General features: G+C 39.8%; 1 protein-coding gene across 4 annotated transcripts in view; it reads left to right on the top strand.

Annotated features, from left to right (window-relative positions):
* Top1 (DNA topoisomerase 1) overlaps nucleotides 1-8,359 on the top strand; it is a 61,239-nt gene extending 52,880 nt beyond the window's left edge. For all 4 annotated transcript variants that reach the window (XM_072306364.1, XM_072306365.1, XM_072306366.1 and 1 more), the window contains 3 exons: nucleotides 292-488; nucleotides 4,257-4,406; nucleotides 7,597-8,359. In XM_072306364.1, the coding sequence (XP_072162465.1) occupies nucleotides 292-488; nucleotides 4,257-4,406; nucleotides 7,597-7,699 (450 nt within the window). In that variant the 3' untranslated portion in view covers nucleotides 7,700-8,359. The remainder of the gene's footprint in view (nucleotides 1-291; nucleotides 489-4,256; nucleotides 4,407-7,596) is intronic.
* The last annotated feature ends 5,652 nt before the right edge of the window (nucleotides 8,360-14,011 follow it).

Genomic DNA, 14,011 nt, shown 5'->3' with positions numbered 1-14,011 from the left:
GCCACAGCAGCACCTTTTTGGATGTTCTGATCGGGCTGAAATTTTTCGAGGTTCAAATCACACCAAAAACACAACTTTTTGGAGGGTTATACATTTGATTTTTGAAAAGTCGAAGAATAAGAACCATCCTTTCAGGGATGATTTTGGAGTGACTCCAACCTCCCCATCTAAATAGAATAATCAACCATCTACACAGCCAAGAATTCTGAGAAATATTTCCTCTTGAAAATTTATCATAGAAAATTAGGTCTTTTTATTAAAGTAAATTATGTCTCTTTAATATGTCTGTAGATTTTACAATACAACAGAGCCAACCGAGCCGTAGCAATTCTGTGCAACCATCAGCGTTCTGTTCCTAAAAGTCATGATAAGTCGATGGGTAATTTAGAAGAAAAAATCGAGAAAAAGAAGGAACAGGTAGCAGAAGCGGAGAAACAGGTCAAGGAAGCCAAACGAGAGGCCAAAGGAGGAAGTGCGCATGGAAAGATGTAAGTGAACTCATTTTTTCTTAATTAATTTTTGTCATAAGAGGGAGTCTGATTAAGTGCCAAAAGGGGTACATGCAAAAGGCCATTTCGGGCTCGGGGCGGATACCTTTGAGACTTGCCTTATTCATTCACCAAACAATACCCGATCTTTTCCCAAAGTTTTAAGTCCCCCAAAAATTTTAATCGGGGGGGGGGGGGGTCAAAGGTGAGAATCACCAACATTTTCGCGAATATTTTCCTCTAAAACCAACACGTTTTGAATCTCGCGGTTTAGACAAGCGTTTCCAGCGTGACGAGAGCTTTCAGAAAATGTATAACATCATAGAGTTTTGCGAACCTCGGCTCGAACACTAAAAAAAGACCCACTTTTTTTTACGTCCGGGCCGATAAAGCCATTTTTTAATTTTGATGAAAAACTGATATGTTGTTCATGACTCTCTGTAGCCCCTCTTGCTCTTTACCGTGTGCTGAGGAAATGCTTTGGTCGCGGGTTATAAGAGCGGAAAGAAGCGAAGGTCGGGAAATTCGGCTATTTTCAACTGCGCGCCCGTTGATGGGAGGACACCGGCAAAAATGCGAGCTCGGCCGAGGAGTGTGATTCGCAGAACTGAGCGGGAGGGGATGTTCTCCTTCCGATCAACGCCGCGCGCGCAGTTTAAAAATAGTTCATTTTCCCGACCTTCGCTTCTTTCCGCTCTTATAACTTGCGACCAAAACATATCCCCAGCATACGGCAAAGAGCTAGAGGGGCTACAGAGAGTCAGGAACAATATATCAGTTTTTCATCCAATTTAAAAATGGCTTTTTTTGAATCGGCCCAAACGTGAAAAGAAGGGGTCTTTTTTGAGCGTTCCGGCGCGTCGGAGGCGATAACTCGAGCTGAAGTTGACAAAACCCTATGATGTTATAAATTTTCTGAAAGCTCTCGTTACGCTGAAAACGCTAGTCTTAGCCGCGTTTTTCATAACTTCTCGGTTTTTGAGTAATAAATTTGCGAACATTTTGCCGCTTTTTAACTTTGACCCCCCACCGCGTCTCCCCAAAATTTTTGGGGGGCTTCAAACTTTTGGAAAAGATCGGGCATTGTATAATGAATGAATAAGGCAAGTCTCTAAGGTATCCGCCTCAAGCCCGAAATGGCCCATTTAGCACGTACCCCTCTCCTCTTGTCTCCCTAAGGGGGGTTTTCCTCCTATCAGGAGGTATGAATTTTAGATCTGTAATAGAACAAGTGTGTTTTACCAATGATTTCTCTTTCATACTTGATTGAGGATCTCTTCAAGATAAATACAAAACGTGACAATTGCCAGAATTCTCCTCCTTCAACTGATGATGGAAAAAGTACTTATGAGAGATTCTGCTGAAGGCCAAAGTAGCATTCGCTCCACCTCTCAACTAGGTACATTTGTATAAAAATTGAGGCACAAGCGGGATCAGAGTTCCTGCTTTGAATGGTTTCCTGCAACCCGTGGTACACAGTTAGCAAGGGCGGCACCGGGGAAACAGTTGCACTCCAGTTGTCGAATTGATGAAGTCCTCTTCTGAAGCATTCTGCATCTCCTCTGAACGCGTTTGGCCTGCTCCTGCGTTGATTAAACCGAGAGATATCTCTCGGTTTTTCGCAATTTTTATCTCATATCGGCTGCTTTGTCCACTATCGTTTTTGAGAGTTGAGAATAATGCTGTTTCGGCCTGTCGTTGAGAAAAGATGTAGACTGATCGTAGAGAGGGGGAGGGGCGAGCAACAGATCTCAAGCGCAAACATGTTTCAACGAACTGATTTTATTTGATCAGAAGCTGATTGGGTCGTTTGCATTTGCCGCTCCGTGAGTGTTGAAAATTTAGAAGGAAGGTGCAATTTGAATCGGAATATTAAATTTTCGGCGTTGATCTTCATGGCAAGGAGGAAACCTGGCGAGGAACTTTCCAGTCGCCCCCTCCCGAGGGGAAGGGAGGTAACTCGAGAATTTAAAATGGCAGCCCCCCCCCCACATATACAATGTTGAAAATAGCAATAAAAAAGAAAAATCTGGGCGCAAACCTCAAGTCGATCTGATTTCCTGCCATAAGCTAAGAGGGGTCTAAAGTTTGTGTGGGGGGTCTGCTACTTTATTTCTTAGAGTAGGTTCGGCGGCTCTTGGACGGACCGTTTCCCTGAAAGAGTCCTTGAAAACTCCACATGTGACACCTGAGTTTCCATTTCGCTCCCGCATGTGTGGGAGCCACCACAGGCGCCAAAGAGGGGGGGGGGGGACTTATTTTTTTTAAATCGACCAAACCAAATGTTGCAGGCTTTTAAATGGTTCTAGGTGATAAAAAAACATGTTAGCCAAAAGAATGTTGAAAAAAAAAAATTAACCTGGCCTGCACAGAGCCTAAAAATCGTAATTTTTCCGATTATTTTGGCATTTAACATTCTTTCTGATACTTTAGTCAGTGGCAAGGATTTGACGTTAGATGTTCAAAAATCGGTACAGACCTAGCACAAACCTTGTAGATCAAGGGAAATTTTTTTTCTCTTAGGTCACTCACTTCGTTTGGTAATGTCCAAACATTCCGCTCTAAAAATCGAAATTTTACAATTCCTGAACGTATAATGAATTATTTGAGAAGCCTCTAATGGTAGTAAAAGTCCAAAACTTTGTAGAAAGCAAGTCCATACCATCAGTATGGAAAGCAAAAATTTACATAAACTCCTAGGTCTTTTATTTTCTGTCAAGGTATGCCTGCAACGGCGGAAAATCCGTCGAAAATAGCTCAATTTTGACCGTTTTTTCGCTTTCGTAAATTCCACCCACTAGTGACAATGAAGGTCCGAAAATTCGTGGAAAGTAAGTTCTTACCATTTGTATGGAATAAAACATTTTATTTGGTTCCTACATCTTACGTCCTTCGTCAATAGATCGTCCATTAGAAGGGAAGAAAAATCAATAGTCAAAAATACGAAAAATGCCAATTTTTGCTCTTTTTCCAAGTTCAGCGCCCGCCAGCGTGCTTAATTTTGCCTTGAGAAAGAAACACGCATAGAAACAATTTTCTAGGAAATTCAGTGAGCTTAAATTTTGAAAATAACTAATTTCGTCGTCAGAACAATCTTTGACATGCTGAAGGCCATAATCCGCCAAAAAACCCAATTTTAGGCCATTTTTGCCCAATTTGTTAACTTTTCGGTTCGAAATTTTTGGTACACAATTAAAATTCGGATTCAGCGCAAACAATTACTTAGGAATCGATGAAAACATGGCTACCTGGGATTTTTGCAGGATCTTTTCCTTAATTGCCTTGACTACTGTGTATGCTGGGTTGCAGGAAACCATTCGACGCAGGAACTTTGATCCCGCTTGTACCTCGCCAATAATAATTTTCAAGTTATCAGTAGCCCAGAGGAAAAAAGTCAGAACCACTTTTTATGGTTTTAAGACATGAGAAAACTACGCAGCAGCCCCGTTGCTTCCCATGTAATTAGCTTTGTTCTGAGTTTTTCATCCTTGGTTCACGTTTAATGTTAGAATTTTTGCAAGCTTATGGAGTCTTCTCCAATCATATTCCGAATGTGAGTAACTAGATAATTCAAAAAATGTTACCTGAGACCTTCCTGCGCCAAGCTTCTGTTATGATTCTAGGTATTCTTAGATTTGTGTTGGAAAATAATTTTTGTGAGTCCTGAATCATTTCTTTTCTTCATTTTTTTAAATGTAAGGTTTCAAGATTTTCCGTCAATATTTTTAATCCCTCTAAATGTTCCAAAATTATAACCTTGCTTTTCAGGAATCTGGAGAAAAAAACCAAATGTCTGCACAGATTGAAAGAACAGCTGGTGAAATTGGAAGTCCAAAGAACAGACAAAGATGAAAACAAAACTATTGCTCTAGGAACATCCAAGTTGAATTATCTTGACCCAAGGATTTCCGTTGCCTGGTAAGAAATCTTTCTGCTCCTACTTTTTTTCTCTCATCGAATGAATGGTATTATTACGACCCTTGATATATTTCCTGCAACTGTGTTTTGCTCATACAGGGCGATCCAAAAGTCCCTTCCACCCCCTCTAACTTTTTACGGAATTGAGGTACAGATTTGAAAGTTAGGGGATGTTCCTAGAGAGGGAGCTATTTTTTGGCCCCCCTGAAATTTTCAGGGAGGCCCTCCTTGGGGGGAAACGAACCCCAACTATTTTTTTCAAATAGGAAGACCCTCTTTGTGATTGCTCGTTCGAAAGAGCATAAAAAGAGAAAACTTTTCTCGCAAACCGGAAATCAACATCTCAAACCGTTTCAAAATGGGCGAAAATTCACACCGGTTTTTTGTTGATGGATTTGCGCTAAAGTGATGGTATTTTGACACGATAAAAACAAATCTAACGTTAGATTTAAAAAAACCGAAATTTTCAAAATGGCCGTCTTTTACAGTTCAAAATGGTCAAAAATTGCCATCTAGGTTTTTTGCCGATGGATTTGTCTGAGACTTGGAACTTTTAGGTATTTTGGTATTAGATTAACTCATTTGAACGTAGATTTCTAAAAAAAAAAACCAATTTTCGGTCATTTTGTACTTTCACCGGTGGCCATTTGGGAAATTTCGGTTTTTATTTTAAATCTAATGTCGAATTCATTTTTATCGTGTCCTAATACTTCTACCAACCGATTTTCGCGCAAATCCATCGACGATTAATCAGTGTGAATTTTCGGTAATTTTGAACTTTAACCGGCCGCCATTTTGAAACGGTTTGAGATTTTGACTTCAGGTTTGCGCAAAAAGTTTTCTTTTTTTATGCTCTTTCGAACGAGTCATCACAAAGAGGGTCTCCCCATTTGAAAAAAAAAGTTGGGGTCTGTAGCCCCCAAGAGGGGCCTCCCTGAAAATTCTAGGGGGGCCAAAAAGTAGCTCCCTTTCACCCAGGAACATCCCCTAACTTTTAAATCTTTACCTCAATTACGTAAAAAGTTACAGGAGGGGGGGGGTTGGGGTTGGAAGGGACTTTTGGATCACCCTGTATGCTTCCTTTGACATTTTAACCGCACTGCCAACCTTGATTGGTGTAGCAAGTGGCAAGCCAATGCAAACAGAAGAAGGTTCCTGAAATCCGCTGATAGTTATGTCTTGGCCCCTGCGCTGATAATGAGACATAAATTGTGAGACAGCTTTGTGGCCTGCCTGGTGACATATGGTGAATACTTCGACCGTGGAATAAGTGTGTTCGGCATTCCTATGAATGATAAGGACTAAAGGAATGAGGACTCTATTAGAAGAGAATTTTTTTTCGCTATTTGAGAACCTTCAATACTTGGGAATCTTTGGAACTTGGCTTCATGGCGCGAATTTTGAAATTTCGGGTAGTTAGCAGATTCCAGTGAGCGCATTTTTCACACCGAATCTCGACTCTGTATCCACATTGCAACACTATCTCTGTCGCAATGGTTAGTTTCCATATCCAATATCATTTGAGATGTTGCCCTCCTAAGCAGCGGTTCTTATCCTTTTCAGCTTGCAAACCCCCTAAGTCCTACTTGGACAGCTCGCGGCACCTCTCGAAGAAAATGACTTCTTTTTGTCTTTTCTTTGCCTTATCACTGTTAGTACAATGCAGCTTTCTGACTTTTTCTACCTCTCTCTCAGAGGTCCTCTAAAATAAACCGAGATCAGGCAAGCAGAAAATGCGCTCAGCAACTGGCACTCCGTCTAGTGAGCTTTAATCCAAATAGCACTACAATGGAACACACGCAATTTCTGAGGAAATTCTGTGCGTCCCTAGTGTTAAACGCTTGTTTGCGTTTTCAGGCGTCTGCGAGAGCAAGAGATGTCAGCGGATGCGGTTTTTCCGAGTAAAAGTTTACGCGTTCGTGAAGTTTTAGGGCTGGAGCTAAGTTCGACCGGCTTCAGTTTTGGTTCTGGGCAGTTGGCTACGAGTTTCAGGGAGATCTAGATCGTTGGGGTCTGACTCCCCGAATGCACAAAGAGGACCCACTTAGTCGCATATGAATGATTGAGCATTTTGTGGTCATAGAGTCTGTGTCGTGGATCATTGTTGTATCTACTTAGTTTGTAGGAAATAAAGTGTCACACCATACTTCTTTAGTTGTGGTAATTTTACCAAGAGATATGCTACGCCCCCCAGGTCAGGTAGCTTGGGGGATTCCGGACCCATTACCATCTTATTCCAGGTCTATCACCATACTGCAGCATGCATGACAGACCAAAATTACGAATTAAAGAGGCAGCAAGGCATTCGTAAATGAACACAGGTCAGGTTATGATCGTACAGATCATAAAACATAATTCCAGTACAATTATTCTTCTTCGAGTTGTACTGTTTCAAAGAACACTCCATTCCAGTCCATTTCACGAGACCTGAGCCGGTAAAACTGAAATTAACATCTGTAGGAGGCAATGCAGCAGTCCTGGCCACAGTGCTCTGACTGTTCGCTTGACATTCTCTATTATGCTGCAAAGAGGGGCCTGCAAGTGTCTACTGTAAGGATAGAAACAATAGTTATACTTCATTCTTCCTCAAAGATCCCTACTACTCGGACTGTTTCATTATAAAAATCTAGTTCATTCTCCAAATTATTTGTAGAACAAACAAAAATTCTATCTACTTTTCATGACTTGAAGTTGATAAACGGTATATGCAAATAGGAATATCAGCTTCAAATCATGATAAATGGACAGAATTGTAGTGGGATGTCATGATAATGTTGCTTTGGAATCAAATTTTTACTCCAAAATAGGAATTTGTCAATGGCTGAAATAATTCAGTCAGGGGATCAGAGATCCTCGTGGAGGAATGAATTGTAACCATTGTTTACACCCTTACAATGGAAAGTTGAGGGCCCCTCTTCATTGCATAATTGAAAACGTGAAGGGAACAGTCAGGTCATTGCGACCACCACTGATGTGTTGCCTCTTATGGATTTTTTTTACCAGCTTATGCTTCATCGAAAGGGCTCCAGTTGGCTGATCGATAACATCATGGCTCATTCCAGAGGATTGCTACCTCTTGCCACCTCTGTTCTTCGTATTTAATTTATTAGGTGACTCAAGTTTTTTTGTTGTAAATAGCTAAATTTCTCAATTCGCAAAATATTACTTATTTCTCTGCTGTTCTGTTTAGGTGCAAAAAGTATGATGTTCCAATAGACAAAATTTACAATAAAACCCAAAGAGACAAATTTCGCTGGGCAATCGACATGGCTGGGCCTGATTATGTTTTTTAAATCATATTGGTATAGTAATTTTTTCCTCTAATGAAATGATTTTAATAAAATAATAATGTGTGATGTATATACATTCTTGTATGTACATAAGAGTAGTTGTGCATTCAAACTGTATCTGTATGTTTGCGTATGTTTACTTCAAGATTGTAAAAAATTTAAATTAAGCTTTAGAGATTTTGTGATTTTCTTAAATTTTCTAAGACATTTTGACCTTAAGAGCTTTGAGATGAGTATTATTTTACTTGGATGCTTTGGATTCATTCCTAAATCTATCTATTCTCATCATCGAATATTTATGTGTTACGACCGAACCATTTAAGTGTGCACATGGTGTTGTTAATGCCTTTCTAAAGCATAATTTGCTCCATAAGAATGTTTGAAGAGAACTTTTATTTATCAAAAAGTAGATTAATTTATTTTTAACTATTTTGTAACCTTGTACTTTTTTAGACTAGCTGCGTAAATTACTTTCGTTTCCTGTGCTTTTTGTATTTGATGATACTTGCAGTATCTCATAAATGCTAAGTGGCATGATGGTGAATCAGAGAATCATAATTTGGTGATTGTATTAAGTTGTTCCAGTGCCAATCAACACTGGAATTTATTGTAACTACTGTATGATCTCCTAATTAAATTTTATTAACCAACCATGAAAGAAGAGATGATGGTTATCCGTCTTTCTACCCAGTCATCTCAATGTGATCTTGGCTTTTAAGTTCAGCCTCTCCAGAACATCTCTGAAACGGCACCGCAGTCCATTGTTCCATTCACTATGACCTCCATGTTGACCTTGCAGTGGGATTCTATTCCTGCATATTGGCTCATCACTGTCCTTACAAGTTAAATGGAAAGTTGCTGCTTTTATGATTTCTCCTTGGAAGCTTGGTGTACAACGTAAATACTAAAATGAAAGCCAAAAACCAAGGGAAAAAAATTGGTCAAACCTTCATACTTGATGCTGCAGTTTTTAGGTTTGAATAGCTTCCAAATTGCTAATCTAGAAGCAGATAACTGAACTTAGTAGGTCTTGTAAATTTTTTTGAAGAAGCAGGAAGAGGGCCGGGTAAAAGCTTTTCTTTCACTCTGCTAACCCCCCCCCCCCCCCTCCCCCAAGAAAAAGTCTTGTCCCGTACCATGGCATTAATCACCAATCTGGCCCACTTAAAGTCACCCTCAGCAAGTCATAATTTTTGGAACTAAAAGAGCACTATTCAGAGTCAGCTTAATTGTCCCCCAGATGGTTCTGAACCAATTTCTAGTATGCAGTTGTTTTGTTCGGGATTTGCCCTTCCGCCAAACTTTAAAGCCTGAACTGAATTTCTTTCTGCGTAGCAGTGTTGCCAAAGGGAAAGCTGTTGAATACCAAATCTATGTAACAAAAAGAGAATTCGAAGTGCGGTTTGTGCGAAAATTAATTTAAAAATGTGTTCTTCTAGAGAATGTCATGATGATAAAGATTGGTTTGTTTACTTTTGCAACGATACCATTTTTCATTAGTGTAGGGGCCACGAAGTCAGTTTCGTGTGCCACTTTGTAACTCTCAGGGTATCTTCCAGGGTCCCTGAGACACCTTATTTCACCAAATAAAATGTTCGGATCCCAGGACAACATATTCAACATGGCCATCATGTCCTAAATTGAAGAATCCGGAGGTGCTCCCGAAAATCTACGATTTACTCGAAAATTTTCACAGATACGCAAATTTGTCAAAGGACCAATAGTGCTCTACTCAAAATTTTACATGAGATGTCACCGAGTTAGGACCCCTGAACCCCTTAATTTTGAGAAAAATTTTACTTTTCCCCCAAAATTTCGGAAATTTTGAAAAATTCTGAATAATTTCCGTAAGCATTGTTATAACCCTCAGTGGCATGTGTTAAGTTTAGTAACAGGGCAAGTTCCAGCGTTCGTCATCAGGGGGAAAGGAAGGTTAACATAGCCTTCTTCCCCTCCTCAGGGAGCCTCCCTAGAAAATTGTTAAAATTTAGATCTTCTCGACCCTCTATTTACTCTATTTTTTGGCTGAAAGCTGATGGAACGTCTTGAAAAACTGGTTTTATTTCTTTCTCTCTTACTTTTACTTTCGTTTTCTCAACTTGTTTTGAATTTTCTTGAGCATTGGTGGAGGACGGCTATATGCTCTAAACTCCTGATTTTGCCACTTATTTGAGGTATTTCTAGTCTTCATTTTATTAGAATTTTTTGAGTTACACAGTCCTGCGTTTTTTTCGTCATGTCGAGTTGCATGGCTTGTCTTGATTGGTTCTTATGTATTTTTTAGCGCTGAATCCGGGACGAAGACCCTAAAAATTCCACCACTTCAGGATGTGCCGCAAATTCAAAATTTTGGTTTTTTGAAGGGAAAATCTCCGACTAATTGAATTTTTTTCTCCTTTTTTTTTTCAATTGGACCATTGATTTTGGCATGTAGTATCTCTTCTAAGTATGAAATAACCTCTACACGCTAAAAGGAAGCCTTGAAGAGAGATAACTGTCCGAATTTCGTCAAATTTTATGCATCGTTCGGTAATTTTTATCCCCAAAAAAATCTTTTTTCGGTCAAAATTTTTAAAAATACGACTCGAATATTTATTCGCCCTCAATTTACTTCCGTTAGTACCCACCAATCACCAGAAAAAGTAAGTGCAAGTTTCTAAAATATTAAGCAGAGAGAGGCGGCGCCAAGATGCCATGAGAGCTCCACGTGGCTCACGGCATCTGCGAACTGTCATCGGATTTATGATGAAGCAATTGTGCTAATTTTCATCTGACCCACTGTAATAGGCTTATTTAACATCTAAGCTCCTCCTCTCCCTCCCGATTCATTAAATAAAATCAACTTATAGAAAATTGTATTCCTTGCGTTGGCGTCTTTTTGGAATAATCATGTTTGCTTTCAAACTCTTCTACATAGAAGAGTAACCAGAGAAGGAACATACATATGTTCTTTCATTGGTTCATTACGATGTAGCATACAGCAGTAATCAGCCATCATAAAGACATCCCATCTTCCCTGATGTCTATTTTCCATTTCTTTGATACCTTGGTGAAACCTTTCACCCATTTCTTCGCTCGCAGCTCCCAAATTGTCGAAGAAGCAGCGAGCCGCGTGGAGCTCTTCTGACATCTTTGCACCCCCTTCCCCTCTTCTCAATATTTTAGAAACTTGTGTTTACTCTTTCTGGTGATGGTTCTAGTGGGTACTAACGGAAATGAATTATGGGGGAATACATTTTTTCGAGTCGTATTTTGAAAAATTTTGACTGGAAAACGACTTTTTTGGGGATAAAAATCACCTAAAAATGCATCAAATTTGACGAAATTTGCACAATTACCACTCTTCGAGCCTTCCTTTTGACGTGTTATGGATATTCTATACTTAGCAGCGATACTACAGACCAAAATCAATGGTCAAATTGAAAAAAGAAAAAAAAATCCATTTTTTGGAAATTTTTGCCCCAAAAAAACCAAAATGTTGAATTTGCGGAAAATCCTGACATGATGCAATTTTTTGGATATTTCCCCCAAATTCAGGGCTACAAAGTACACAAGAATCAACCAAGACATGCCATGCAACTTGACATGACCAAACAAACGCAGTGCTGTTTTATTTAAGTTTCCCAAAAAGATATCTTTCTGAGTTTAAAACAACCTTGAGAATTGTCTTATACATCACCAATTAGATCCGAGCGAGCAACATATTATGGAAATGGAGGGCGATTGCGCTGGAGGGAGCAATCGCAATTGCTACAGAAATAGGGAACAAGATAGCGCATCGGAGGCAAAAGCACTGCACTGCCGTGAGGGGCCAAGAGGAGCGAGCTGCGATCGCGCAGCGAAGCGCTCGGACTCGGAACGTACCGCTCTTCCCGTCCGCCTTGATTCCGCCGCCGAGCAGTGGCTCTCCGCTCAGCCCATCACAAGCGATTCTCCAGAGCACGAGTTGGCCCGTGTTCATGCCGCGCTGCGCCACCTCCATCCGCTCTGCCGCTTTCCTACTTTGGTTGCTCTGACGTTTATCTTTATCTCCCTCTTTCTGTTTTTGATGCAATTTACTTACTTAACATTTTTTATCAGTACCTAATATTTGCTAAAATTTAAAGCTTGTAATAGGTGTAATTTTCCTCTTTCTTCTGAAATTCTTCTTTGGGTAAGCAGTGCTTGCCTTGTTTATCGGGACCGCACGCCCCTGTGACCCCAATGCTTCAACTGAGTGTCAAATAATTACTTCATACCTTCTGCTTACATGATCCGTCAAGTTCCAACCTGCAAAGCTCCGCCACTCCCAGAAATTTAGCGATGAATTTCATTTTTTGCGATTTCCAGTTTGGTGACATTTAAAAAAAAAAAAAACCTATTTTCCAAGTTCCAGTTCGTGGAGAAACAGTAATAACTGCCTCAGTCCCATCAATATATTGCCTGTTGTACGGTAATTGATGCTAGCTTCTCAAATTCTATGCAACTCCCCCCTCAAAAAAAAATCCAAGATGGCGGCCAAAATGATCCTTTCAGGTTAAAACAAATTTACGTGGCAAATTTGCCGAGTTAGGTGTCGATTCGAAGCAGAACCTGGCATTGCCGCCAGATTTGGATTGTGGAAAAAAAACTGGAGAAAATATTGGTCAAATTGTGTACACCGGGCATCACTGAAAAATTTTTTCTACAGATATTATTTGGACTTGAAGCGTCGTTTCTTGTCAACAACATTCGGTTCTTTTGCGTTGAATTCTTGCGGATTTTACTTGAAGTCAGTTTTTTTGAGTTAAACAAGCGTTGTGTTACTATCGTTTTTTAAACTTGAACTTAACGCTAGCAGAACAATGTTTGTTTAACTAAAAAAAACAGATTTTTTTGCTAGAAACTCACTGTAAGTCAAAGTAATATCTTAAGAAAGATTGTTAAGTGCATGTATTTCAGAGGTTGCAATAGAGTTTTGTTGGTGGAACTATGCACAAAAAAAGTTGCGCACCACCTTACACTTGTCGAACGCACAATTTAAAGTGTGCTAAGATGTGCAAAGGCGCTCGCCTTCAGCACTTTTACTTGCACAATCTTAGGTAATCCGAGTGTGCGACAATTCGACCTGAAGGAAAATGAGATGAGGAAGAAAGTACAACAATGTGCACTAACACATGTGACTCCTCAGACAACAGAGAGGCGTAATTTTTCTGTCTTATAAGTCAATTAAATTTTCATTCTGGTCAGTGAAATGTAACTTAATTTATTTTAATGTGTTAAAGGGAGTTATTTTTATTCGACTTTATATTTTTATTATTTTGTTTGTACGTACCAAAAATTATTCCATTCCAATTTAAATGTCAAGAATTTTTTTTTGGGCGTACATACATACATTAAGGCACTTTCACAGGGCAGCCACGCGCTCTGCGACGCCCAATCGCTATTGCCCCCTATCCTCCCAGAGATCATCAGGCAATTGGCACCTTCTGATCTCCTCCTCCACCCCTTGTCGCCCCTTTCACAGGATCCCCCAGGCCCTTTTGGGCGTACATCCCCCCCGTCTTAATTGTATTTCTGGAAAGTTGCCCATGTGGTAAAACATTTTCAGTAACATTCACACCCCGAAAAGCTCGACCGCTGGAGCCGAAATTTTCGATCCCGGTGGCCAACCTTCGGTACCTAACATTGTCCAAAACTAGGCATCGCTATGCCGGGCCTTGGGCAGTTTTACCGATTTTTAGCAACTGGGACCAATCTTGGTCGCAGTTGCGTAGCTTTTCGGGATCTAGATAGTGCCGAACACCTCTTCTACCGTCTATTAGAAAGTTTTTGCTTGAGTAAGTTCTTTGCAATGGTTTTTTCATTGATGCATTTTTGGCTGTAAAGGAAATGTTTGGGTTTGGGAACCTTAAGAAACTTAACTGTATGTTGATACAATGCTTTGAAGTATAAAATGCTTAGCAAGTGTTCTTCAATCTGAATTTAGTTTTGAATGATCTGTTGCGCTATGCCTGTTTTATTGATACTTTCGTAAAGTTACCTACACTTCCAGAATAATCCTTGACATTATGAAATATTTCACATCAAAATCTAGCTTGAAACGGAAGGATCATATTTAAGGATCACATATAAGGATCATCATACTTCGTGTGAAAAGGAGGTTTTTTGTGCCCCTTTGCTCTTTCACATGGTATTCTGAAACAGAAGCTAAAAGCGATAAAACAATTTTCAAAAATACCCGCATCCTGGAAAACTCGCCACCTGGATCCGTTATTTTTGCTTCGAGCTTCTACCGGGTGTCCGTAAAGTAACTGAAAAGTGGGTATAATTTTTGAACAAAAAAAGATAGAAGGT

Source organism: Bemisia tabaci, chromosome 1 (genome assembly GCF_918797505.1).
Source record: "Bemisia tabaci chromosome 1, PGI_BMITA_v3".
NCBI lineage: Eukaryota > Metazoa > Arthropoda > Insecta > Hemiptera > Aleyrodidae > Bemisia > Bemisia tabaci.
The sequence above is the reverse complement of the archived record's forward strand: the minus strand, read 5'-3'. Positions and strand labels throughout refer to the sequence as shown.